This window comes from Stegostoma tigrinum, chromosome 36 (genome assembly GCF_030684315.1).
Source record: "Stegostoma tigrinum isolate sSteTig4 chromosome 36, sSteTig4.hap1, whole genome shotgun sequence".
Lineage (NCBI taxonomy): Eukaryota > Metazoa > Chordata > Chondrichthyes > Orectolobiformes > Stegostomatidae > Stegostoma > Stegostoma tigrinum.
The window spans coordinates 8455529-8481797 of NC_081389.1; the positions used below are offsets into that span (position 1 = coordinate 8455529).

At 43.8% G+C, this 26269-nt stretch overlaps 1 protein-coding gene across 2 annotated transcripts in view; it reads right to left on the reverse strand.

Annotated features, from left to right (window-relative positions):
* Window positions 1–26029, reverse strand: part of roraa (RAR-related orphan receptor A, paralog a) — a 592276-nt gene extending 566247 nt beyond the window's left edge. For both annotated transcript variants that reach the window (XM_059640146.1, XM_059640145.1), the window contains exon 1: window positions 25786–26029. In XM_059640146.1, coding sequence (XP_059496129.1) covers window positions 25786–25906 — 121 coding nt within the window. In that variant the 5' untranslated portion in view covers window positions 25907–26029. The remainder of the gene's footprint in view (window positions 1–25785) is intronic.
* Window positions 26030–26269: the final 240 nt, after the last annotated feature.

Genomic DNA, 26269 nt, shown 5'->3' on the forward strand with positions numbered 1-26269 from the left:
GAGGGCCTAGAAACTATCATTATCACTAAGGAGGCAGTGCGGGGCAAGCTAATGGGGCTAAAGGTAGATACGTCTCCTGACCCTGATGAAATGCATCCCCGGGTACTAAAAGAGGTGATGGGGGAATTAGCAAATGCAATAGTAATTATTTACCAAAATTCACTGGACTCAGGTGGTTCCTGCAGATTGGAAAACCAATGTGACACCACTGTTTAAAAAAAGGAGTTAGACAAAAAGCAGGTAAAAGATGCTGCTTGTCCTGCTGTGTTCATCCCCCTCCACACTTTGTTATATTGGATTCTCCAGCATCTGCAGTTCCCATTATCTCTAACTATAGGTCAGTTAGCTTAACTTCGGTAGTGGGGAAAATGCTTGAATCTATCATTAAGGAAGAAATGACAAGGCATCTGGATATAAATTGTCCCACTGGGAACACCCAGCATGGGTTCATGAAGGGTAGGTCATGTTTAACTAATTTGGTGGAATTCTTTGAGGACATTACTTGCATGGTGAACAACGGGGAACCTGTGGATGTGGTATATCTGGATTTCCAGAAGGCATTTGACAAGGTGCCACACCAAAGGCTGCAAAATAAGATAACGTTCCACGGTATTACATGTAATGTATTGGCATGGATAGAGGATTAGTTCACCAGTAGAAAGCAAAGAGTAGTGGTAAATGGGTGTTTTTCTGGTTGGTGGTCAGTGGCTAGTGGTGTGCCTCAGGGATCAGTGTTGGGACCACAATTGTTTACAATTTACATAGATGATTTGGAGTTGGGGACTAAGTGTGGTGTGTCAAAGCTTGCAGATGACACTAAGGTGAGTGGTAGAGCAAAGTGTGCAGAAGATGCTGAAAGTCTGCAGAGGGATATGGATAGTCTAAGTGAGTGGGCAATGGTCTGGCAGATGGAGTACAATGTTGTTAAGTGTGAGGCCATCCATTTTGGTAGGAATAAGAGCAACATGGACTATGTTTTAAATGGTAAAAAATTGCAACACACTGCTGTGCAGAGGGACTTGGGTGACGTTGTGCCTGAATCGCTAAAAGTAGGATTGCAGGTGCAGCAGGTAATTAAAAAGGCAAATGGAATTTTGTCTGCCATTGCTCGAGGGATGGAGTTTAAAAACAGCGAGGCTATGTTGCAGCTGTATAGGGTCCTGATGAGGCCATACCTGGAGTACTGTGTGCATTTTTGGTCTCTTGATTTGAAAAGGGATATACTAGCACTGGATGGGGTGCAGAGGAGATTCACTCGGTTGATTCCAGAGTTGAGAGGCTTGGATTATGAGGAAAGACTGAGTAGACTGGGATTATACTCATTGGAATTCAGAAGAATGAGGGGAGATCTTATAGAAACATATAAGGTTATGAAGGGAACAGATAAGGCGGAGGCAGGAAGGTTGTTTCCACTAGCAGGTGAAACTAGGTCAAGAGGGCATCACCTCAAAATAAAGTGAAGCAAATGTGGTACTGAGGTCAGTTGGAACTTCTTCACCCAAAGGGTTGTGAATCTGTGGAATTCCCTGCCCAGTGAAGCAGTTGAAGCTACCTCACTAAATGTTTTTAAGGCAAGGCTAGATAAATTTTTAAGCAGTGAAGGGATTAAGGGTTATGGTGAGCGGACGAGTAAGTGGAGCTGAGTCTCAAGAAGATCAGCCATGATCTTATTAAATGGCGGGGGGGGGGGGGGGGGGGGGGGGGTGGCGGTGGTGCAGCAGGGTCGAGGGACCAGATGGCCTATTCCTGATCCTAATTCTTATGTTTGTATGTTCTGGTGAACAGCAAAACACTGCAGATGTATCAGCTCAGTCTGCAAGTGTGACCCTGAGCTTCCAATCCTGCCAGTCACTTCAATTCTCCATCTCACCATGATCTCTGGTTTCTAGCTTCTGCAGATGCTGAAAATCCAAAATTATGACAGACGGTAAAGTAAAAATCCCAGCAGGAATTGATATGATTTGATTTCATTACTGTCACGTTCCGAGATACAGTGACAAATATTGTTTTGTGTTAGTACATCAGGGTAACAAAACTGAATGCAGAATATATAATATTACAGCGACAGGGAAGGTGCGGAGAAAGACCAACCCTCACACATCAGATGTCTGCTCATAAGTCTGATAATAGTGTGGAAGAAGCTGTTCTTGAACCTGTTGGTCAGTGTTTTCAAACGTTTGTACCTTCTGCTCAATGGAAGAGGGTGGAAGATAGTATAACTGGGCTGGGAGGGGTCTTTGATTATGACAGCTGCTCTCCCGAGGCAGTAGGAAGTGTAGATGGGGTCAATAGATGGGAGGCTGGTTTGTGCAATTGGCTGAGCCGTGCTCACAACTCTGTGTAATTTCTTGGGGTCTTGGCACAGCAGTTGCCAGACTAAGCCACAACACATTCAGATAGGTCACTTTCTGGCAGCACAGTTGGAACTGAAGTATCACATTGGACTCGAAATGTAAATACTGTTTCTCTCTCCATAAATGCTGCCAAGCCTGAATTTCTCCACACTCTGGGCTTTCCCTAAATATATTCATGAATTTGATTTCATAAATGATTGAAAATGAAATGGAGTTTGAAACATACTGCCATTTGAGGTAGAATTGCACAGCAAAACAGAAAATTGTTCTTTTATACTTGAGGGAGAGAGGGTTAACCTCACAGAGAAGGAATTGAATCAATGGGCAATTATTACAGCAGGTGTGTTTTATTCTGTTTATTACACAGCTTCAAAAAAAAGAATAATGACTTTTACAAAGATGCAATTATTTTTCCAGCCTAAAAGTCAAAACTTGTTCTCCCACAGGCTCTAACAAGGTTTCAGTCAATTTTTCACTCGCAAAAAGAGAAAAAGCTCATTCAGAATGAGACAGGATTTGGGGTTAGGGATAGGGTGATTAGAGGGTCTTTAACATGAAATTATATTTTAAATATTTGGTTATGGAGCATCTAAAGCACATTAAAAGACCATTGAACTCACCTAATAGCATTTAGATTCCACATGAGCATCCTCCTATTCAAATTCTATCCTCCCAACTGGTTTCCCTGGTCCCATTATTCTCCCTACATATGCACCCAGCCTCTCCTTAATTCATTTTAATCACTGCATGTGGTAACCAGTTACATATTCTCACCATTCCTTGTGAACTCTTTCTATAGTCTTTAATTGAGCCAAAAGTGACGATCTGGTATTTATTAGCTCTGAACTTAGTAGCGAGTGAAAGCTCCACATCCACATTATCAAACTCCTTTATAAAGTTTTAAAAACTGCAAACATCTGCCTCTGATCCAGAAACTCCAGGTTTGAGACTCTCTCCAGGACTGATAGCCTTGGGAGGTGCCTTTTGGAACATGGTCAGACATGACACAGCTAAATGGTACAAGCAGCAGAGTCTGTGATCAGTCCGAACTTTGTGGTAACTGAAGCCGAATGACTTCCCCACATTAAAAGACTTCACATACACATGTCCTTGCTTCAGCTCTACACATGACAAGCGTCCTCCCTACTTCAGGGACTTCAGGCCTTCCTCCAGTTTTCTCTTTCGCAGTGAAACGAGCATTTCCAATGGAATCACCCTCTTAATTCCAGGAACATTATTCCACACCATTACCAGAATTATTTAATATCTATGTGTAGTGTGGAGGTCCGAATTGGATGTATTTCTGTAACAGCAGACACTCAGGGATGATTTACTTCCTATGTTGAGGCACAAAATGCTTGTTTCACTGTCCCAGGACAGAAACTTTTAAGATTCATGTCTAAGTGCTATCCCAAGTGATAGATATTCACTTACACTGCTTCCACAGCCTGCTCCTCAAAAGAATCACTGATATGTACAGATCACAGCTCTTCAAGCATTCATTTGAGTACTTAGAGTTAGAGTCATAGAGTTGTCCAATACAGAAACAGACCCTTCAGTCTGACTTGTCCATACCAACCAGATATCCTAAATTAATTTAGTCCCATTTGCCAGCATTTGGCCCATATCCCTCTGAACCCTTTCTATTTATATACCTAACCAGATGCCTTTTAAATGTTGTAATTGTACCAGCCTCCACCACGTCCTCTGGCAGCTCATTCCATACACACATCACCCTCTGTGTGAAAAAGTTGCCCCTTAGATCCCTTTTATATCTTTCCCCTCTCACCTTAAACCTATGTCCTCCTGTTTTGGACTCCCCTACCCTGGGGAAAAGACCTTCACTATTCACCCCATCTGAGCCCCTCATGATTTTTTAAACCTCTCTTTGGTCACTCCTCAACATGTGACCTCCAAGGAAAATAACCTCACAGCCCCTTCAGCTTGTCCTTATACCTCAAACGCTCCAACCCTGCAACATCCTTGTTAATCTTTGCTGAATCCTTTCAAGTTTCACAACATCTTTCCTATAGCAGGGAGATCAGAATTGCACGCAGTATTTGAAAAGTGGCCTAATCAATGTCCTGTACAGTCATAACATGATCTCCCATCTCCTATACTCAATGCACTGACCAATAAAGGCAAGCGTACCAAACGCCTTCTTCACCGTCCTGTCTACCTGCGACTCCACTTTGAAGAAACTATGACCATGCACTCCAATGTCTCTTTATTCAGCAACACTGCCCAGAACCTTACCATTAAGTGTATAAATCCTGCCCTGATTTGCCTTTCCAAAATACAGCACATCACATTTATCTAAACTCCACTTGCCACTCCTCAGCCCATCGGCCCACCTGATCAAGATCCCGTTGCGCTCTGAGGTAACCTGCTTCACTGTCCACTACGCCTCCATTTTTGGTGTCACCTGCAAACTTACTAACCATCCGTCCTACATTCACATCAAAACCATTTATATAAATCGCAAAAAGCAGAGGGCCCAGCACTGATCTGTGTGGTACACTGCTTATCATATTTATTGTACCTAACTATTATTAAAGTATTATTGTACCGAATATTATTAAAGGGTGTGGTTCTGATTCCAGATCCCCAAAAACCCATATGAAAGAAATTCCCCACAAATCCTCTACCACCAATCTCATTTGCTACCATGTAAATCAGCACTTTCTCATCCATTGCTTGTCTTCTTCAAATGCTATTGTACAGAACCAAATTGCTTTATGGCAATTTATGAATGGAGTATATTTTGAAAACAAAAATAACCTCAAAATACTGCATACCTCAGCCACACTTTTAACTCGATCCTGTACCTGACAGACATGTGCTAATCTAGACTGTGTCCAAACATCTATTAAAACCTAAATAACATAACTGCCAATTACCATAACAACTAGACCAAGATAGCAAAATGACAGTGTAGCAGAGTAGCAGATTGTGTGTTACAGGCTGGAACCCTCCAAACCCTTAATAACACAGAATCATCACAATTGGATGTAACACCTTGAAAGAGCTGCTATATGTATTGAATGGTTTGCACAGTGTGAATTTTCTCTAAGCAGCACAAGTACTTCCTGTTACATTTCAAACTTCACAGTTTAACATATCGTCTGACTCATCATCCAAAACACAACAGGAAATTTGTCAGTGTATATACAAAAGAAAGTGCACCTGGGTACACGTTCCACCTACAAAGGCTTTTTTTTTGCTGTTACATTTTGTCAACTTTCCTGCAATAAATTCCTGTACCCACGTTTATTATGGGAACTGCGCCACGTCATTGTAATTACCTACTGCTGCCAATGGTGGCACCAGAGGACCCCTCTCTACTCCTCAACTGACCAACCAAGTACCACTTCCTAAACTATTGCAAGGTTTTCTAATGAACCATAAATAAAACAAACTTGAAGTACTGCACAGAAATAATTGCAGAATGTACAACCTAAAAATGAGGATTTTCTTTGGCAAAACAGGGCTCAAAGACTATTTTAAGGCTCTGTGTACTACCAGTCAGAGACTGAAGGCAAAAGCACAGTTCGCCATTCCTAGGTTCTGCAGAAGTCTCCAACCAATTGGTGGTTTGTTAGAGATTTCTTGCTCACTCTCCCCCACGTTTGCTCTCCCCCGTCAAACTTGCACTTATCTAAGACATTGCTCCTCAACTCCTAACTTGTACCCAGTCCTGTTCATCCATCATCTTGGTAAATTAGAGTGCCTTGCAGTTCAGTGAGCAATTCAATTTTAAAGTTCTCATCCTGATTCTCAAACATCTTAGTGACCTCTCCATCTCTCGTACCATAACCTCCTTCAGCAATAAAGACCTTCAAGAAAACAAAAACAGAGATTCTACCTACGACAGCTACTGACATTCATAAAGAGTCCCATACCAAAAACCAGCAAAACTGGTGTAATATACAAAACACAATGCACGGACTGTGAGAAACTCTACATAGGCTAAACTGGGAGAAAACTGACAATAAAGATACACAAACACTAACTAGTCACCAAGACGCATGACCAATTCTCACTGGTCTCAATACATGGACAAAGAGGGACACAAATTCGATTGGGACAACACATTCATAATAGCAGAGACATGCCAGGGAATTCCTGGAGGCCTGGCATTCCAACTGGAACTCCATCAATAAATACATTGAACTAGACCCGATATCCAAAAACATGAAAAACAGAACGGGAAGTAACACGAACCACCCCAGCAAACTGAGGGATATAAATAACAAGTGGGGCAGAACACCAGTGCTTCACCAGAGGTGCACTGACCATGTTACCTAGCGGGATGATGAAACATCTGCAATAAAACACATTGGCTCAGCGAACAAGTCTACAACCTCATCCACAACCCGAGCTACAAATCTTCTCGAAAACTTTGAAAACAGAAATTGCTGGAAAAGTCTCAGTAGGTTTAGCAGCATCTGTGGAGAGAAATCAGTGTTAATGTTTTTGGGTCCAGTGACCCTTCCTCAGAACTGATCTTCTAAGATTTCAGTACAGCTATGAGTCTGGTCTTTTAAGCACATGAAAGCAAGGTGCGCTGAAATTCTGTCATTTAACATGATCACAGTTTATCATTGGACCTTAACTCCACTTTCCTGTCCACTCCTCCCCAAATTCCCCTATTCATGGATGTCCAAAGATCTATCTCGGTATTAACTGGTCAATTAATCAAGCATCCACACCCTTCCAGGTAAGAGGATCCCAAAAGACTCTCAACCGTCCAGATGAAGAAGTTTCATCTCATTCCTAAAGTATCAGTTCTTTACCCAGAGTCTGTTCGCCATGTTCTAGGTCCCCAGAGGAAACAGCTTAATGTCCACCCCATTAAGCCCTTCTGAAATATGTATGATTTAATAAGTTTACTTCTCATTTCCTTAAGTAGCAAAAATACAAGTTAATTTCATAATGCGTGAAATCTTATAGGGGGCCTGAATGATGTGGACATTGGCAGGAAATGTGGCAGAATTGTGTGCAAAGACTACGGAGAGCTACCTTGGCATTATCATTATCTTACAGTATTGAAAGAGACCATTTGGCCCATTGAGCCTGCACCGATCCTCTGAAGAGCATCCCTCCCTTCCCCCATAACCCCACTCTTATCACAGCTAATCCACCAAAACCTACACATCTCTGTGGGGCAACTTAGCATGGCCAATACACCTAACCTGCACATTTTTGGATTGTGGGAGGAAAGTGAAGCATCCAAAGGAAACTCATGCAGATATATGGGCAGCACAGTGCCTCAATGGTTAGCACTGGTGCCTCGCAGCACCAGCAACCTGGGTTTGATTCCACCCTTGGGTGACTGACTGTGTGGAGTTTGCATATTCTCCTCGTGTCTGTGTAGGTTTGCTCCATGTTTTCCGATTTCCTCCCACAGTCCAAAGATGTGCAGGCTAGGTGGATTGGCTGTGGTAAACTGTCCCATAGTGTTCAGGCATGCGTAGATTAGGTGGGTGACAGGGTGATAGGTTTGGGTGGGATTCTCTGAGGATTGCTGTGGACTTCTTGGGCTGAAGGGCCTGTTTCTGCACTGTCGAGATCCCATGATATGGACAGAATGTGTGGAGTTTGCAGTGACCCAGAGGCTGAAATTGAACCCAGGTCCCTGGCACTGTGAAGCAGCAGTGGAAGACACCGAGCCACCCCCTGCCCCAAACCAAAATAGCATTGAGAGCAACTCACTGCATTGTATAATTACATTCCAAGCATCGAGGTGAAAGGTTGAAAGAGACCATTCGGCCCATTGGCCCCACTGATCCTCCGTAAAGCATTCCTCCCTTCCCCCGTTACCCCACACTCACCACAGCTAATCCACCTAAACCTATACGTCGCTATGAGGCAATTTAGCATGCACTCACAAGTTGCCTATTAAGTGGGTTTATTGCTTGTTTATGACCTCATTAGCTGCACATCTCACTTTGTTAATAAGCAGCTTCCTATCAGACCACCCACTACGAATATACAGAATTCTTGACATGGAAGTCAGAGTGAGCATCTGGCAACTTCAGCTTTGCCTCTGTGTTGATCACCACACAGCAGCATCTTAGGGCATGATCCATGGGTACCATGGACCTATCAGCCAAGCACATTGTCCATGACTGGATGCCATACTCCACAAACTGACTGTGGCCAAGTCCCTGTGGTGTCATCCACTTGGACCAGTCACAGTCAGCGAATATGTCTAGTTACACCCCCAGGAAGTGGACACTGGCCAGTTCTGTTGGGCCAGCACTGCAGTCACGGAGCTGCAAAAACAGGGATCAGCGTCTGGTCGTCATATCTAGGGGGTGCCCATCAATGTCAGTCAGAGAAGAAATGTATTCAATAATTTGATTCTGTTTTTTGAGGATGCTATACAACTGCAGTTCTAAAAAGTACCCTGCTTTTCTTTTCTAACGAACAAGTGAATAACCTCAGATTTCCTACATAATGCTCCAACTGCTCACATGTTGCCTACTCACATAACCAGGCTTGGTTGCAGATGTTTGCAGTATCTTTACATGCAGCTCACAGCCTATATTTCCACCCAGTTTTGTATCTTCAACACACTTACATACATGAGGTCAGCTGCTTCGTCCAAGTTTATTAAAAGGAATTGTAAGCGTTTGAGGCCCTAGCACTCATAGTCATACCTTGATAATCCCAGTTTTTCACTGCACTCCAATTCCTGACTGTTCAGCTCTCCTCTATCCACGCTAATATGTTATTATTCCACCATCTCTTCCCTTATAAATTTTAGAAAGAATGCATTTTTTTTGAGAAAGCAAAGACTGTTGCATTCTCCTTTATTGACCTTACTACAGTCATATATTATCCTCAAGAAAACCCTAAATAAATTTGTGAAGCACGATTTCTCCTCCAGAAAACAATGATGGCATTGCCTGGTCACATGTTGTTTTTCTATGGGCGTTGTTCAGATTTCCTCAAAAGCCGATCTCAGCCTTTTTGCTGAGTACAGATGGCAGGATGGCTGACACGTAGCTACTGATTTCTCACTCTTCTTTCTTGAGCAGCAATCTGAAATTTGTTCATCAGCTGGGACCATTGCAGAATAACAACCAAAAGAACTGTGGATGCTGCAAATCAGAACTGAGGAAGGGTCACCAGACCTGAAACACTAACTCTGTTTTCTCCTCCACAGATGCTGCCAGACCTGCTGAGCTTTTCCAGCAACTTTGTTTTTGTTGGAACCATTACAGAATCTAGAGGATTTTATTTTTAAGAACACTTGGTAGTCAGGTATCGGATTTTTGTCATGTATGTTTGTCCTTTTACATTTGTCTAATACAATTTTCCCTGTGGATATTCATTAAGTTCTTTATTTCTAGGTCCCTTAGTTACTCTCAATTTCTGGTGTGTAATTTGCATCTTTTTTGAAGAGGGTTCATGTGTCATGGTCATCATTGGCTTCAATACCTGACGAGTTTTCCCTGTTAGATCTAAGTTCTAAGATTCTCATCCTAAATCTCACCACTTATCTACCCTCCTTCAAGATATCCCTTAAAAGTTACTTCTTTAACCAAGCATTCAGCCATCTGTCAAAATATATCACAAGATGCACTGTTCAATTTATGTTGATAATGCTCCCATGAAGCACCATGGAATATTGTAATTCATTAAAAGGCAATATATCAAGTTTTTCTATGGCTAACCTCTTTATCAATGTAGGCCCACTCCAAGCACACGAAATCATTTATACTCATTTAAATACCTGGCCACTTACAAGGCACCTAAACTTGGCATTAATTTGAGCAGGGTATTGAATAGTATATGCCTCATTAACTCAGCGTAACCGAATCGAGTTGAAATGTCTGAAACAAAATTTAAATTTCCTCCAAAGCAGCATTTTGATGTTGAAAGAATCATAGGTTTATTCTCCTCCAATCTTTCCTACCTTGCGTGGCTCAGTGGTTAGCACTGCTACCTCACAGCACCTGGGACCTGGGTTCAATCCCACCCTCAGGTGACTATCTATCTGTGTGGAGTTTGCATATTTTCCCTGTGTCTGCGTGGGTTTCCTCCGGGTGCTCTGGTTTCCTCCCACAGTCCAATGATGTGCACGTTAGGGTGGGTAGGCCATGCTAAATTACCCGAAGGATTTGTAGGCCAGGTGCGCTAGCCATGGGAAACGCAGGATTATAGAGATCACATAGGGGTGGGATGCTTTTCAGAGGGTCAATGTAGACTCGATGGGCCAAATGGCTGGCTTCCACACGATTGGGATTCTATGAAATCAAAGCAATCCTCACCACAATCTGCAGGTCCATGTCATCACCAGGACTCATCTTTTCACTCTTTTCTCCCAAGTCCAGAACGGACACTTGTCCTCATTGGACATGAAACGCACCTGCATCATTCTCCAGGTTTTACACAGCAAGGAATCCCAGAATCCTGTAGTCTGCAAATTCAGAGCTCAATTCTGATAGAAGTAATTGTACAGAGTCGCAATACTTACATGATGAATATCTGGGAATCTGCAGAGATAATTCTTAGAATCATATTTCTTATTATAGAAACCATTTTAATATTAACCTTCTGGAAATTTCTAGTGATTGCTCTAAGGAAAAATATACAGTGTCCAGAAGGATTACCTCAAACCAGGGCATTAACCCATCAGGATCTACATAGAATTTGGCTCAGTCTTGAACTACTGTATCATTCATCCAAGGGTTAAGGTCCAGAACAGTGACCCAGGGATCACTTCCACTTCCAGATATCCATTTCTTTTCTGGACAGCTGCACATCACTTGTGTGGGTTTGATATCCCACATACAATAAGCTCACAATTTCCAGCTTTCCAATATCAATATTATTTTGTTTGGGTCCCATCCCATCCTTTTCACATGTTTTATGTTCCTGCATTTTTGTCTTCATTTCTATTTTGTACCTTCTATTTCCTCCGACTATTTCTTCAATAGCACATACAGCATAAGGAGCCCATGTGATGCAGACTCCAATCCACATTAGCAATTACCAATCCTAATAATTTTATAGTTTTGAAATGAACAATTTTGGAGTGGCACAGTGGCTCAGTGGTTAGCACTGCTGCCTCATAGCACCAGGGACCCGGGTTCAATTCCACCCTCGGGCAACTGTCTGTGTGGAGTTTGCACATTCTCCCCGTGTCTGCATGGGTTTCCTCCAGGTGCTCTGCTTTCCTCCCACAGTCCAAAGTTGTGCAGGTTAGAATGGACTAGCCACACTATATTGCCCAAGGACATGAAGGTTAGGTGGCTTAGCTATGAGACATATAGGGTTACAGGGAAATGGGCATCTGGGCAGGATGCCCTCTGGAGGGTCAGTGTGGACTTGATAGGCTGAATGGCCTGCTTTCACATTGTAGGGATTCATTCTATTCATGTGAGCTCAAGATTCCAGGCTCTTTAGCTGAAATTTCAATCTCAAGTGATGCAGTGTAATTTATAATACTCTGCCACCTCCATCCTACCTTCTCTATTCTTGGCCACAGATGAAAAGAGCAGAATGGTTTAATCAAACACGCCAAAGCCTTGAGGTAGCAAGAACATTCTCACTTATTCACATGGGACATCAACTCAAGATGAATGTGTAGTGCAAAGAAACATCAGATTTTTCAGTAGGCCATTCAGCCCCTCCACAATTAAATTAGATCATGGTCAACTGGATCTGCATGTTCATGCCATCCTATCTGCTTTCCCTCTGTAATAATGAAGGATGCTTGGTGTTTCTGACCCTCTCAACTTTCCTGACTATTCTGTGTTCATGGAAGTCATTACTGTCCAGCCATCAGCCCAAATCTGCAGTACGTGACCTGCCCTTAAAATCATTGCCTTAATTCACTACTATCCATGGTAATACATCTAATCACCGTAAACAACCAAACTCAAGACCTCTGAGGAATATGGTCAACATATTCAGTGCTCTGAGCTTCAGCTTCACCACCAAAAAAAATCAGAAGACATATCCGCTCAAACTGACTGTGCTAGATACAAACCTGAAAATCAGTATGACGCAAAGCTTTACTCAATGATTACTTCAAAGCAAAAGGTTTGGCAGTGAAATGCTCTAATAAATGCTGTCCTGTGCAATCATCCCATGAACAAGTTTAAAAACAAAACACACGACCACATGCTCAGAACCTATCACCATTCTCTCTCTGTCACTGAGTCAAACACCTGAAATTGTTCCTTTCAGTGCTAGGGTTCACCATCACCTACTGGACAGCAACTGGAGGACAGGCAATAAATACTGATCTTGCGCATAAACCAATCATAACTTAAATAAGTGATATCATGAGATGTGCTCTATCATTAGACATTAAAAACAAACATAAGCCTGAGAGGAGGTAACCAACATGTTCTGAGTGTTTGTTCTAGTCCCTGTGGTGAAGAGTACCATCGAGTCTTAAGCTGAGTCTGATGTCTCAGAAGAGACCACCATGTAACTCAGATGCCATTAAAATAGCTAATAAGTATAACATAACAAACCTAATCTGTTGATCCATATTAATGCAATTTTTTGCCAAGCCTTTACACCTTGTGGTATCAGTAACTTAGACAAATGCCAATAAGAAGGATTGATGATGGTGACATCTCAGACATTATTGGTGCTCATGACCACAACTTTAGACCACGCGGACAGAGGGGCAGGCTTCACCATATCTACTAGGACTAGCCAGTGATGCCCAGATCCCATGAACAAATAATAAAAATATTCAAACCATGAGCATGAGATCACTTCTCTTAAATAGAAATTTCACTTAGCGTAAAACTCACAGGCAAGCTAGGATAATCGTGGGTGCTACTCACTTGTATTTCAAACTTTTATGATCTTTTCCGTTCTAAAATGGGTTCTTTGTTTTCAACTTTCTCCAGACTTCACTGGTCCCTGTGCAGAAATGACGTAGAAGCCCTGAGCCGAAGCAGTGCAAAATCCAACATTACATCAGATTCAGAAGCAGAAGTAAAAAAGTTTGCTGCCAGGCATTTTTTTCTCCAGAATTTAGGAGGAACTTAAATGATTATTCCACCCACCTTCACCCCTCACACAGAACAGTACATTTCTTTCAGAAATCATTTGCGTCTTACACATTTTTGAAAATCTAAATTTCTGGGTGAGGAGCCAGGTAATTAGATTGTGCTCCATGGCTTCTGTTTAAAAGCTAACACCAGTACCAACACTAAATGCTCTAAAATTACTATGCAGCAGTTTCTATGAAGCTGGACTGGTCTTCTTTAGGGAAAATGGAGTGCAGTTTGTTTACTCTTTCTTTTCTATTTGTTTACTGGGTCAACACAACTGAGGCTTGGACTCTAACTAAATCTAAAAGCTAATTATGACACTTTTTTTTTAAAAAATGGATGAATTTGCTTTATGAAATGCGCAACACTGCTGCATTGCATTGCACAGAAACAGGCCCTTCAGTCCAGCTCGTCCATGCTGATCAGCTTTTCCTAAACTGAACTAGTCCTATTTGCCTACATTTGGCCCATATCCCTCTAAACCTTTCGTATCCATTCTACCTTGTCAAAATGTCTTTTAAGCATTGTAATTATACCCACCTCTACCACTTCCTCTGGCAGCCCATTCCATATATGCAATGCTATCTGTGTGAAAAAGTTGCTCCTCAGGTCCCTTTTTGAAAAAAAAGTGTTTAAATAATTGCTGAGCCTCTCAGTGGCACTCTGTTTGCACATTACGATAACAAAAATACCTTTCATTTATATAGAACATTTAGCGTAGGAAAACATCCCAAGTTGCTTCATGGAAACATTATTTGCTGCTGAACTCTATAAGTCAACTTTAGGGCAGCAGGAGAATGGGGTTGAGGAACTTATCGACCATGATTGAATGGCGGAGCAGACTCAATGGACTGAATGGCCTAATTTCTGCTCCTATGTCTTGTAGTCTTAAGTGGGCTTTAAGGAGCCTGATAAAGAAGGGAGATTGATTGAGTGGAGGAGAAGCTCGTAGAGCTTGGCACCTGGGTAGTTGAAGTCAGGGACACCTATGGTGGAGCAAAGGAAATGGACAATCACTTGAGATGGAATTGGAGAAACATTCCATAAAGATTGCATTCAGGTCAGTTAGCTCAGTTGGCTGAATGGCTGGTTTTCAAAACAGAGTGAAGCCAACAGTATGGGTTCAAATTCTGCACTGAGGTCACCATGAAGGTCTCTCAACCCATCCCCTTGCTGGACCCCCAGGTTAAATCACCACCCAGTCATCTCTCTATCTCTAGTTCCCTCAACCCCCACCCACACCCATCTCTCTCTCTCTCTCTCTCTCTCTAATGAGTCAGCAACCCAAAATCTATTGGGATTATGATGACTTTACTTTTTTACTCTTGGCTAACTGGAGGATCTACTGCTTCAAAAATGGCTTTCCACTTGACACTTTGGTTCTTGATAGCCATTTCCATCCAAGGAAAATGTCTATGCCTATTCACTCCATCTATGCCTCTCATCATCTTATTCACCTCTATCAAGTCCCTTTGTATCCTTCCTTGCTCCAATGAGAAAATCCCTAGCTCCCTCAACCTTTCCTCATAAGACCTACCCTCCAGTCCAGACAGCATCCTAGTAAATCTCCTCTGCACCGTCTCTAAAGCTTCCATATCCTTCCTATAATGAGGCAACCAGAACTGAACACAATATTACAAATGAGATCTAACCAGGATTTTATAAAGCAGCTCATGGCTCTCAAACTCAATTCCCTTTCCAATCAAAGCCAAAACACCATACATCTTCTTAACAACTCTATCCACTTGGGTGTCAACTTTGAGGGATCTATGGACGTGGATCCCAAGATTCCTCTGTTCCTCCACACTGCCAAGAATCCTGCTATTAACCCTGTATTCTGCATTCAAATTCAACCTTCCAAAATGAATCACTTCACACTTTTCCAGGTTGAATTCCATCTGACACCTCTTTGCCCAGCTCTGCATCCTGTCGATGCCCTGTTGCAATCTACAATAGCCTTCCACACTAACCACAACTCCACCAACCTTCATGCCATTGACAAGCTTACTAACCCACCCTTCTACTTCCTCATCTAAATCATTTGCAAAAAAAAATCACAAAGAGTAAAGGTGCCAGAACAGATCCCTGTGGGACACCAATGGTCACCAAGCTCCAAGCTGACTACTTTCCATCTACTACCACCCTCTGTCTTCTATTGGACAGCCAATTCTCTATCAAAACAGCCAAATTTCCCTAAATCCCATGCCTCCTTACTTTCTGAATGAGCCTACCATGGGGAACCTTATCAAATGCCTTGCTAAGATCCATATACACAACATCCACTGCTCGACTTTCATCAATGTGTTTTGTCACATTCTCAAAGAATTCATGAGGCATGACCTACCCCTAACAAAGCCATGCTGACTATCACTAATCAAACTGTACTTTTCCAAATAATCATAAATACTGTCTTTGAGAAACCTCTTCAATAATTTGCCCACTGCTGAAGTCAGACTAACTGGTCTTTAATTCCCAGTGTTATCCCCTATTCCCTTTCTTGAATAAGGGAATGACATTTGCCACCCAAAATTTCTAGCAGGTCCTCCTTCCTAAATGTTTGAGCATATCTGCCTGTTTCACGCTGTCTTCACAAACGTCAAGGTCCCCCTCAGTGGTGAATACTGAAGCAAAGTATTCATTAAGGACCTCCCTATCTCCTCTGACTCCACACACAAGTTCCCTCCACTATCACTGATTGGTCCCACCCTCTCTCTGGCCATCTTCTTGCTCCTCACATAAGTATGTAGCACCTTGGGGTTTTCCTTAATGTTACCCACCACGGTTTTCTCATACCCACTTCTAGCTCTCCTAAGTCCATTCTTCAGTTCCTTCCTGGCTACCCTGTCTGATCTTTGCTTCCTCAACCTTAAGTAAACTTCCATATTCTTCTTAACAAGGTGTTCCACATGTCCGTCATCCAAGGTTCCTTCACCCTACCATCCTTGCCTTGCCTCAGTGGGACATGAGCACCAATAATGTCTGAGATGTCACCATCATCAATCCTTCTTATTGGCATTTGTCTAAGTTACTGATACCACAAGGTGTAAAGGCTTGGCAAAAAATTGCATTAATATGGATCAACAGATTAGGTTTGTTATGTTATACTTATTAGCTATTTTAATGGCATCTGAGTTACATGGTGGTCTCTTCTGAGACATCAGACTCAGCTTAAGACTCGATGGTACTCTTCACCACATGGACTAGAACAAACACTCAGAACATGTTGGTTACCTCCTCTCAGGCTTATGTTTGTTTTTAATGTCTAATGGTAGAGCACATCTCATGATATCACTTATTTAAAATATCTGAAAGTGCTACCACACACAGTGGGATGGCTTTCCCCAAATCATCTGTGGTGATTTTCATCGCTGGCACCATTACATCACCCACATTTTTCGATTGATTAATTTATATGCAAAGCCCATTAAGAACAATGCAGACCAAAGGTGAGAGACGTAGGAGAGACGCACCATCCAATTTTAACCTTATATGTCTCTTTTGTCACCAATTTAGTACCAGTGGATGGCCATTTCAGAGGATAACTCAAAGTCAATTCATTGTCATTGTTCAGCCGAGTGAGCTTATTCAGCGATGTTTCTTAAAACTTCTCGCACAGAAACCCATGGTCATAGAAATCCAGTACGAATCACCTGTACCTGTGGCGAATCAAGGCACAATGCAGGCTGCTTCATCTGCTGCTGCACAGCCTTTACATTTGGATTAACTAATTTCAAGTTCAGCGAGCTACACCAGGGCAGGGCACATCTGTGTGACTTCGATTGGTTGCTTCTAACAGGTCTTACGTACCAAGAGCAGATTAAAGCCATCGGTTGAAGTTATCCGGAAAGACAATGAACATTCAATCAGCCAGTTTCAAAGACAGCTTGCTTCCTGGCTATCCCCTTCCTCTGAGAAGGGCTTTTCTGACACACTGACAATGTTCCTATCTCTAAGCCAGGTGGCCTGGATTCAAGGCCTGCTTCCACACTGTAGGGAATCTACCATTCTAACATGGATCCCACATACACTAGAGATGCATACCAACATATCTGAACAGGTTGAGTCAAAAATATCTCCCACTGTATGGTGCCAGATACAGTCATCAGTCAAATAGGTTTGTCAATTGTGCTACTTTTTGGAAGATTGCAAATTTAAATGCACACTAACAATTATGTATGGAAACTTCACTGCAAAAAAAAATCAACAGAGCATTCAACACAATGTGGGTAAATTTACTAATTGCCTCCCAAGTAGAAAGCCCATCTTTCACACTCCATCAGCGCATGATATAGTGGACTTCATTCCAGCTGCTCTAACTCAAAGCTTATCCTGCAGGAAAGGCGTTCCGATACCAGCACTGCCAGCTAAGAGAAATCAACAGGGTTTAAAACTGTTTAAACCCATTTTGCATTTAAAAAACAGCACAGTGGTGGGCAAATAAAGGACCATTGGTCAAAAGAACTGATAGAAAAACCAGCTCTCATCGAACCTGACGAATATACAGCAGCCAAAGGCCAGTCAGCAGAACTTACAATCGCTCAGTGCTATCTATTTACACCACTTCAAAAACTAGCACCATCTGCAACACATATAGTTACAGCAAAAGAGAGACCTTTCATGTCCTCAGAATGTCCAATGGCACTTTATGGTCAATTACTTTTTGACATATGGTGTTGCGAGAACACACCAGGTAGCTAAGATGCTGTTTATGGATCTTGTTGTTGGCAATGAGATAAACAATTATGAATCAATTTTTGACCAGCACACATCAAGAGAATTCCCCTGCTTGAGTAAAGTCAATCTAAGTAGGTTGATACTGCCTAAGTTTAATAGCTCATCCTAGAGAATAATACATCTTTATTGCGCTGAAATGGCAGTCTACATTACATGATTGTCACATCCCATGGTACGCTGGTTATGCTACTGAACAGGTAGCTGACTAATGCTCTCAGGGTAAGTACTAAAGGCCTGTCTATCTATACCCATCTGTAATGCTCTGGTCTCACAGTCAGATGGTCATGGCCCACTCCAAAGATTCAAGCTCGGAATCTAAATGGAACAGTTTAGCTAGTCATTTAGAATGTAAGAATAAGGTGCTGGAGGTTGTCAATTCAGCTCCTGAACCTGCTCTGTCACTTAACATGATCATGGCTGATCCCCTCAACTCATATTCCTGTCCATCTTCAACCCATAACTAATTTTAAAAAACCTGTTTCTCTCCTCCTTAAACTTACACAATGTCTCAGCATCCACCCCGCTCTGGGATAGTAAATTCCACAGATTCATGGCCCTTTGAGAGAAGCAATTTCTCCTCATCTCTGTTCGAATTCTCCGACCCCCATCCTAAAACCATAACCTCTCATTCTAGATTTGACACACACAGAATCCCTATAGTGCAAAAACAGGCCTTTTGGACCACAACCCTCCAAACAGCATTCCACCTAGCCCCACCCAGCTACCCTGCCCCTGTAACCCTGCATTTCCCATGTATTCTCTTTATTTCTACTTTCTGAATCCCTTCAGGGGATTTGTTATATACTGATTCATGAGACTTTAATGCACATAAATTGGCTGCCACATTTCATAAATTTATGACTGCACTTTGAAAGTATTTCATCAACTGAAAAGTGCTTTGGGATGTCCCGAAGTCATAAATAAATAAGATACAAGGATTTTGGTTGGGACCCTACCATCAACGTCAAATAGGAATGGAGTAGTTATGTGGTAGTAACTTTCCCTGAACTGGATTACAAGGGCTCTCAAAAGGGGAAATCAACAAGAGTCCTTCCCATTCCCAAAGACGCTAGACAGCACCATTGCAGATAAGGGGCAGGCATTCTCTTAGCAAATTAAAATATCGTCAATTGAAGAAATGCTCACAACTGACAGGCCATCATTGTACAGAGGAAACATCTAAACTGGGCCATCTGCGATCACCCCCATAGCCATGTACCTGGTGAGGGCCTGTGCACGGATTCCACCTCTAATGAATGACAAACAAGAGAACTTGGACTCATCAGCCACAGCAATGAACTAAGGCCTTATTCTCCCTCCATATCCAAAACAAGCAGCACTCTCACCTTCAAAATCAGATGTCTGTGGTCTCAAAAATTCAAATCCAGGACTTGGATATTAAAATTAAGGCCAACACACTCATGCCACACTCTTTCAAAGCCGTACGTCAGAGATGCTGTGTTTTGAATTGGGATATTAAAATGATATCTGTTCTCTCAGCTGACCGCAAACCCTTCTGACGCTGAGGTGAGAGCATTACCCGTTCAGCCACTGCTTAGGAGGCCTTCCCCACACTTGTTCACTATTTGCACACAGCCTTTAATACCTTCCCATGCTCCTTGAATTTTGGCTCCACTCCAGACACTGGGGCACAAATTCACAGCTGATGGTCCACAACAGTGGTCTGGGAGTATGGCACTGTCAGAGATGTTGTACCTCAGGTGGGGACATTAAGTAAAGTCTGCCCTTGCAATTGAACATAAAAGCTCCAAAAGCACATTTTTTTAAGCACAGGGAGCCATCTTAAGCAGTATGGCCAATATTATTATCTCAAGCAAAAGGCACAAAAAAATTATCTGCTTATTATCATATTGCTGTTTGCAGTGTACATATTACCTCCTGCTTCACACTTCAAAAGTATTTCAGTGGCTACTGAAATATCCAGTGGTCAGGAAGGGCACTAAATAATTGAAAGTTGTTTTCTTAATAAGTGTAGGTCTTTTATTCTTCAAATATTGGCTCATCATCCACATTTACAGAACAAAGGAAAAGGCCAGAGCATTTCTTTTTACCTCACAGCTGAAAAATACTCACAACTGAGTGGCAGAAAAGTAATCTGAAGTGAAAATTCATTGCTGCAATTGCTGCTCATTGTGCGGAGATTACAAAGCATTGAAATATACTGCAAGATGAAGCTTCCTTTTTATATCAATGGACTCACTGTCACATCGTGTGTATTCAATAAAATGCCTTTTATTATTTCCGATTAACATGTCAAACATTGTAGAATCTGACAGAAATATTGCATATTTAGTATCTTCTTGTTACTAACCACCAATCCAGTTGTCATTTTTATGTCAAATTTATAACTTTCAAATGAATTTACCAATAAAATCTCACACAGTCTACTCTGGCCAGATAGAACTGTTAGAGAAGATGATTTGTGGTCAAACTATTGCAGAAAATCAGAGAACACTTTAGTCTGGTTAGAAATTTCACTTTTGAGAAGAAAGGCGGCTTTTTGGGCAGGACAGACTGGCCTAATTGCTAAAACAAAAACAGAATTTGCTTCAAAAGCTCAGCAGGTCTGGCAGCATCTGTGGAGGCAAACCAGAGAGTCAGTTTTGCAGCATTTTTTGTTTCTGGTCTACAGCATTGGCAGTTCTTTCAGCTTTTATTTGGCTTAATTCTTAACTCGTTGCAAACTGCAGCCAACACCTCATGCCGTTTTGACTAAGCGAGCGGAGTCTCTCTCTCTCTCCCTCCCCTATGTTCTTCTGTCTTTCGATTAAAAGTTCTTTTTTAGCTGTCAGGACCAGTTAATTATTTAGAAAATGGTTGTCTGGAGGGGAGGTCTTACATAATGCAACAAATATCACAAAAATGGAGCTACAGAGACAGCCGTTTTCGGTTAGCCCATTGCTCAAAGACGATTACTTAGCCAGATCCATCTCGATGAATAGGATTTTCACAGCAAGCATTGTTTCAGCAGTATTGCAAACTAATGTATCTCCTTTTTGGGATCAGTTTCACATTATAAGCATCGTAAAATGTTGAAAAGAAACAGATTTTTGTTTACTATGTGTAGAATTATGAACCGTGTGACTCTGTGGATTTCTCTCATTGCCCGAATTATTTTGTTGTTTTAACACCAGATAGGCAACAATATCCCCTCCACATCTGGTTTCATGTTTCACACACAGGATGTTCTGTGAATATGGGGCTAAACAGGCCACCCGAAACCTTCATGGGTTTCAGAGGGATTGGAAAAGGTGGGATTCGGGAACAATACAAATGCCCCACCAGAAAAGTGGACTAGATGGATGAAATGCCAGAAAATGTGTGAGTAAAATGTTTATATTTACAAAAGTGCATCAAAACAAAAATCCACTTAAGTTATTATCAAACTCATTGCATGCAGAAACAGAAACATCCCGCTGCCTTAAAGCGATAGATTCACATAGTATCCAGTTCTCTTCACGATAATCCTCTCTATGGACTGAGCTAGAACTTATCCAACGGAACTGATTAGTTGAAGAGGTGAAGGGCACATCCCCAGCCCGTGGAAATTCTTAAAATCCCCTTCAATCTGGGGGCCGAAACTGTGACTTTACGTTCTTCGGAGGTAGCAGTGTTTACAAACCAATTCTAAGTGTATAACCAGATACTCCCTCACCAAATGTTGCATCGCACTGGGCTACCTTTCGAGACCAACCTGCTGCGCGTTATGAGCGGCGCTGCTCATCAAAGGGGCCCTCGCCGTTTCAGAATGGACAGAGAACGTGGCCCCACATCTTAAAGATTCAAATGGTGTTGCATCGCCACTGACTCGTCGAATAATTGAGATTAATGGATTCATTAACGCACATATAGGCTCGTGTCAAAACTGTATGCATTTACTAAGATCCAAGCAAACACCAGGTTGTTAGTAATCGAAGTGCAGCCAGCGATAATCTTGCAAACATTCCCGTTTGCATTGAGATGTTTTTTAGCAAGTGCTCTTAGTGGGAGTGCAGACTAATTTCATACCTACTTGGCAACATACAAATTCTACAAAATACATGAAGAGGTAGTATTAATTGCAGAAACCCAAGCTTGTTCTTCTAAATATATCACCTCGGAATAGTTCACTTGGGGTTCGATTTTAACCCAGCCAGTGTACATGGTGTTAGCCCCTACTTCACTTGTAACATGTGAACAACTTCCAGGTACAGGCATCGACAAACTTCCACCGTCGACAACAGTGGATAATTTCTAATCGGCCTGTTCAGAAGTGTTATTGCACACTCCTGGAACATGCAGCCTCCTGGTCAGAGATCTACTGCACAGAAAGGAGGTCAAAAACAATCAGCTAACTATTCTAGTCCCACTTCCCAGCACTTCGCCCACAGTGTTGGCTTTGCAAGTGCACATCTAAATACTTCTTCAATATTATTAGGGTTTCTGTCTCTCCTACCCTGACAGTCCATTATCTTAGGTGAGAAAGCTCTCCCTCACATACCCTTCAAACGTATGTCCCGTACCTTAATCCCATGCCCCATAGAAAGTGATCCCTCCATCAAGGGGATTGAGTTTCTTCTTGTCTGCCATGCCAATGCCCCTTATAATTTTATACTTCTCGATCACGCCCCATCTCAATCTCCTCTGCTCTAAAGAAAACAACTCCAGTCTATCCAATCTATCTACCTATACTTCTGAAGAAGGGTCCCGACCCGAAACGTCACCCTTCCTGCTCCTCTGATGCTGCCTGGCCTGCTGTGTTCATCCAGCTCCACACCTTGTCTATCCAATCTCTCTCTTCATTAGTCAGACTCTCCAGCCCGGGCAGCATCCTGGTAATTCTACTCTTTGCCTATTATGCAAAACCCCGTTCCCCATTATCTACGTAAAGCCTTTATTTGCAGGGGTAGAATAGGAGTTGTCTCGGTTGGGGGACAAGTGCTTGTGATCTGGTAACACTGATCGATCTTACATTATTTTACACCTATGGTGAGGCAAACATTCCGAGTTTTGGGGTGTTCAGGATACTGACAAACATCAGGCCCTAAATCCCATTTACAACGTTTGTACATACTGCGCTGAATTTAATACAAATGGACCAAGTTCACTACCGAAACAATCCTTATTCTATTAATTTGCTTAAACATTGTATCATACAGTTTCAGTGTCTGAAATGCCACGTCCCTGTAGTCCTTCAGTTAGTTATCGCTTACCTTCCTGCACTATAACAGTTTCAGGAATATATCTATTGGTAATTGAAGTTATTCTAGAGTGGCATCACATTCAAGACTGTTAAACACATTGAGTGAAAGTGATTCCGACTTTTATATCGATCCAGTCTTCAGTGCTTTCACTTCCCAACACAGCAAAAAGAATATATACATTTGCCTCTGGTAAAACCCCAAACAAATCCACAAAGACATTCCAAGATGACCACAAAACACTCCAACTTCCAACGGCAGTTGTTGCAAACAATCATTAGCAAAATGCAACTTTAAAAAAACCTGCTAATACACAGTTTGCAAAGACAAATACAAAGGCAGCGTACGTCAGGAAGTGTGCATAGACTTTTCAATAAAATCACTGCATCAAACACACGCCCGATTAAGAAGGGGACAGCGCCCGGTCACAATTGTCACAATAATACCATTGTTTACTGCTCAAACACAACGAAATCCAAGTCAACTCTCAGGCAGCCGCTTTGAGAATGTTTTGTCATTTAGCGAATTATAAACAGCGTTACATTTGAAGACAAATCGCCCCATCAATTTGCAATCAACAGATTTCAAACTAAGCGTGTCGGCTCCCGGGTGAAGGATATTCAGTGACAACGCAAGGTGCAGCCCAAATAGTTTACATTGAACAGCTCGGGACTAACGCGGGACTCCCAGCGCTGTGAGAGAGGAGAGGAAGGTTTCAGTACTGGGAGCTGGAATCACAGTGAAGTTGTCACTCACCTCCCCCACGTAAACCACAATGTAAATAAACCTCAGCCATCAACACATCAACCCCCCTGCCCCCAACCCAACCTTATCCACAACCTCCACCAGACGCAACAAACAGCAAGAGGGAACAGGGATGTGCTTGAGAAGCGGGCTCTCCCAGCGCCGTTCCCCGCTGTTGCTGTACAGCCTGAGCCTGGCTTCCCCCTCTCTGGGGCCGGGGCCGCGGCCACTCAGTGTCCGGGACCCGGGGCACAGAGGCAGGGCCGCACCGCTGCCCCTTCACTGTGAGCCCGAGGGGCTTCTCCACTTTACACAGGACTGCGAGCGGGACAGACACTAACCCCCACCGGGATGGGAGGTACCCGAGCCGGCTGGGAATTATCCCCAAACAGAGAAACATGGCCTGATACTCAACCACCTCACCCCGCGCTCCCCGCCACCCCATCCCAGGCAGGACCCACTCCCTAACTGGGACACCGCTATACCTTAGAAATAACCCCAAAACACTAAACAGTCTCCTCTCTATTCCCCATGACCCGAGACACCCCTAAACTCCTTTCTCTAGGGTTCACAGCCCTACAGCTCGAACCAGGATATCTTAATGCCCTACCCAGCCCCTCCCAACCTTACCCAGGACCCTACAATCCTCCCCTGCCCGCGGACCCTACCAACTTTACCCAGGGCCATGCACCCCTCCCCCAAAACCCCTCCCCACTTTATCCAGAATCCTGTACCCATACCCCTCCCCACTGTACCCAGAGCCACGCACCCCCTCCTCCTCCACATTATACCCAGGACCGTGCAGCCGCACCCCCGGCCATTTCACCCAGGACCATGCTCCCCTCCCCCAAAACTCCTCTCCACTTTACCCAGGACCCTGTACCCCCCCCCAAGCCCCTCCCCACTGTACCCAGGACCCTGTACCTCTCCCCAAACCCCTTACTGTACACAGGATCATGCACCCCCTCCCCCTCCCCCTCCCCACAGTACCCAGGATCATGCACCCCCTCCCCACCACCTCCCCAATGTACCCAGGACCATGCACCCCCTCCCCACCACCTCCCCACTGTACCCAGGACCATGTAACCCCACCCCCTCCCCACTGTACCCAGGACCATGTAACCCCACCCCCTCCCCACTGTACCCAGGATCATGCACCCCCACCCCCACCCCCACTGTACCCAGGATCATGCACCCCCACCCCCACTGTACCCAGATTCATGCACCCCAAACCCCCCCGCCACTGTACCCAGGCACATGCACCCTCACCCCATCCCCACTGTACCCAGGATCATGCACCCCACCCCCACTCTACCCAGGACCATGCACCCCCACCACCTCCCCCTCGTCCTCCTCCTCCTCCTCCTCCTCCTCCTCTGTACTCAGGACAATGCACCCCTCCCCCTCCCCACTTTATCCAGCATACTGCAACCCTTCTCCACGCCACCCACCCTCCCCACTTTAGCCAGGGCCCTGAGCGCCCCCAAACCCCTCCCCACTTTACCCAGGACCCTGCGCCCCCTCCCCTCCTCACCCAGAACCTTGCAACTCCACCTCCTCACCCCCGTGCCGGCTGTGCTGCGGGGGCTGGGAGAGGGTGCGGGTGGAGGGGGGGGTTGCTAGGATTTCTGCTGCTGCCCTGTGGGTGCTTGTGCCCTCCCCCCCGCCAAACCCCCGGGGGGCGGAAGGGGGAAGGGAGTTGCGAGCGGACTCGGTTACCTCTGTTGGTGCTGGAGCAGCTGTGGCGGCGGGCGGGTGTTCCGTGCTCGCCGCCTCTGGAGCCGGCCGTCTCGGGGCTGGCGGCGGCGGCGGTGGCTGGTGCCGGCTGGACGGACTCCATGTTGTAGTTTTATTTGCGCGGTTGCAGGTCGCTGCTGAGCTCGGGGTTTTTGTGTGTGTGTGTGTGTGTGTTTGGGGTGGGGGAAGGTGGCGATAATAAAGCCTGGGAGTTACCGAGGGGGTGGGGAGGGAAGGAACTCAGGAGGGGAGTGGGGTGGGTTGGAGCTTGGCTGGTTCTCCCAGGCTGTGTATATTGGAGCAGGGAGAGAAGGACTGACAGGTAGGAGCAGGGAGACGGAACAGTGGTTGCAGACACAGACTGAGAGCCCTCAGCAAAGCATTACATAGACACCAGGAACACGTCATCTCGACTCACTGGGTAAGAGGCAGGCTACATTTCACACAGAAATCTGCTCCATTTAAA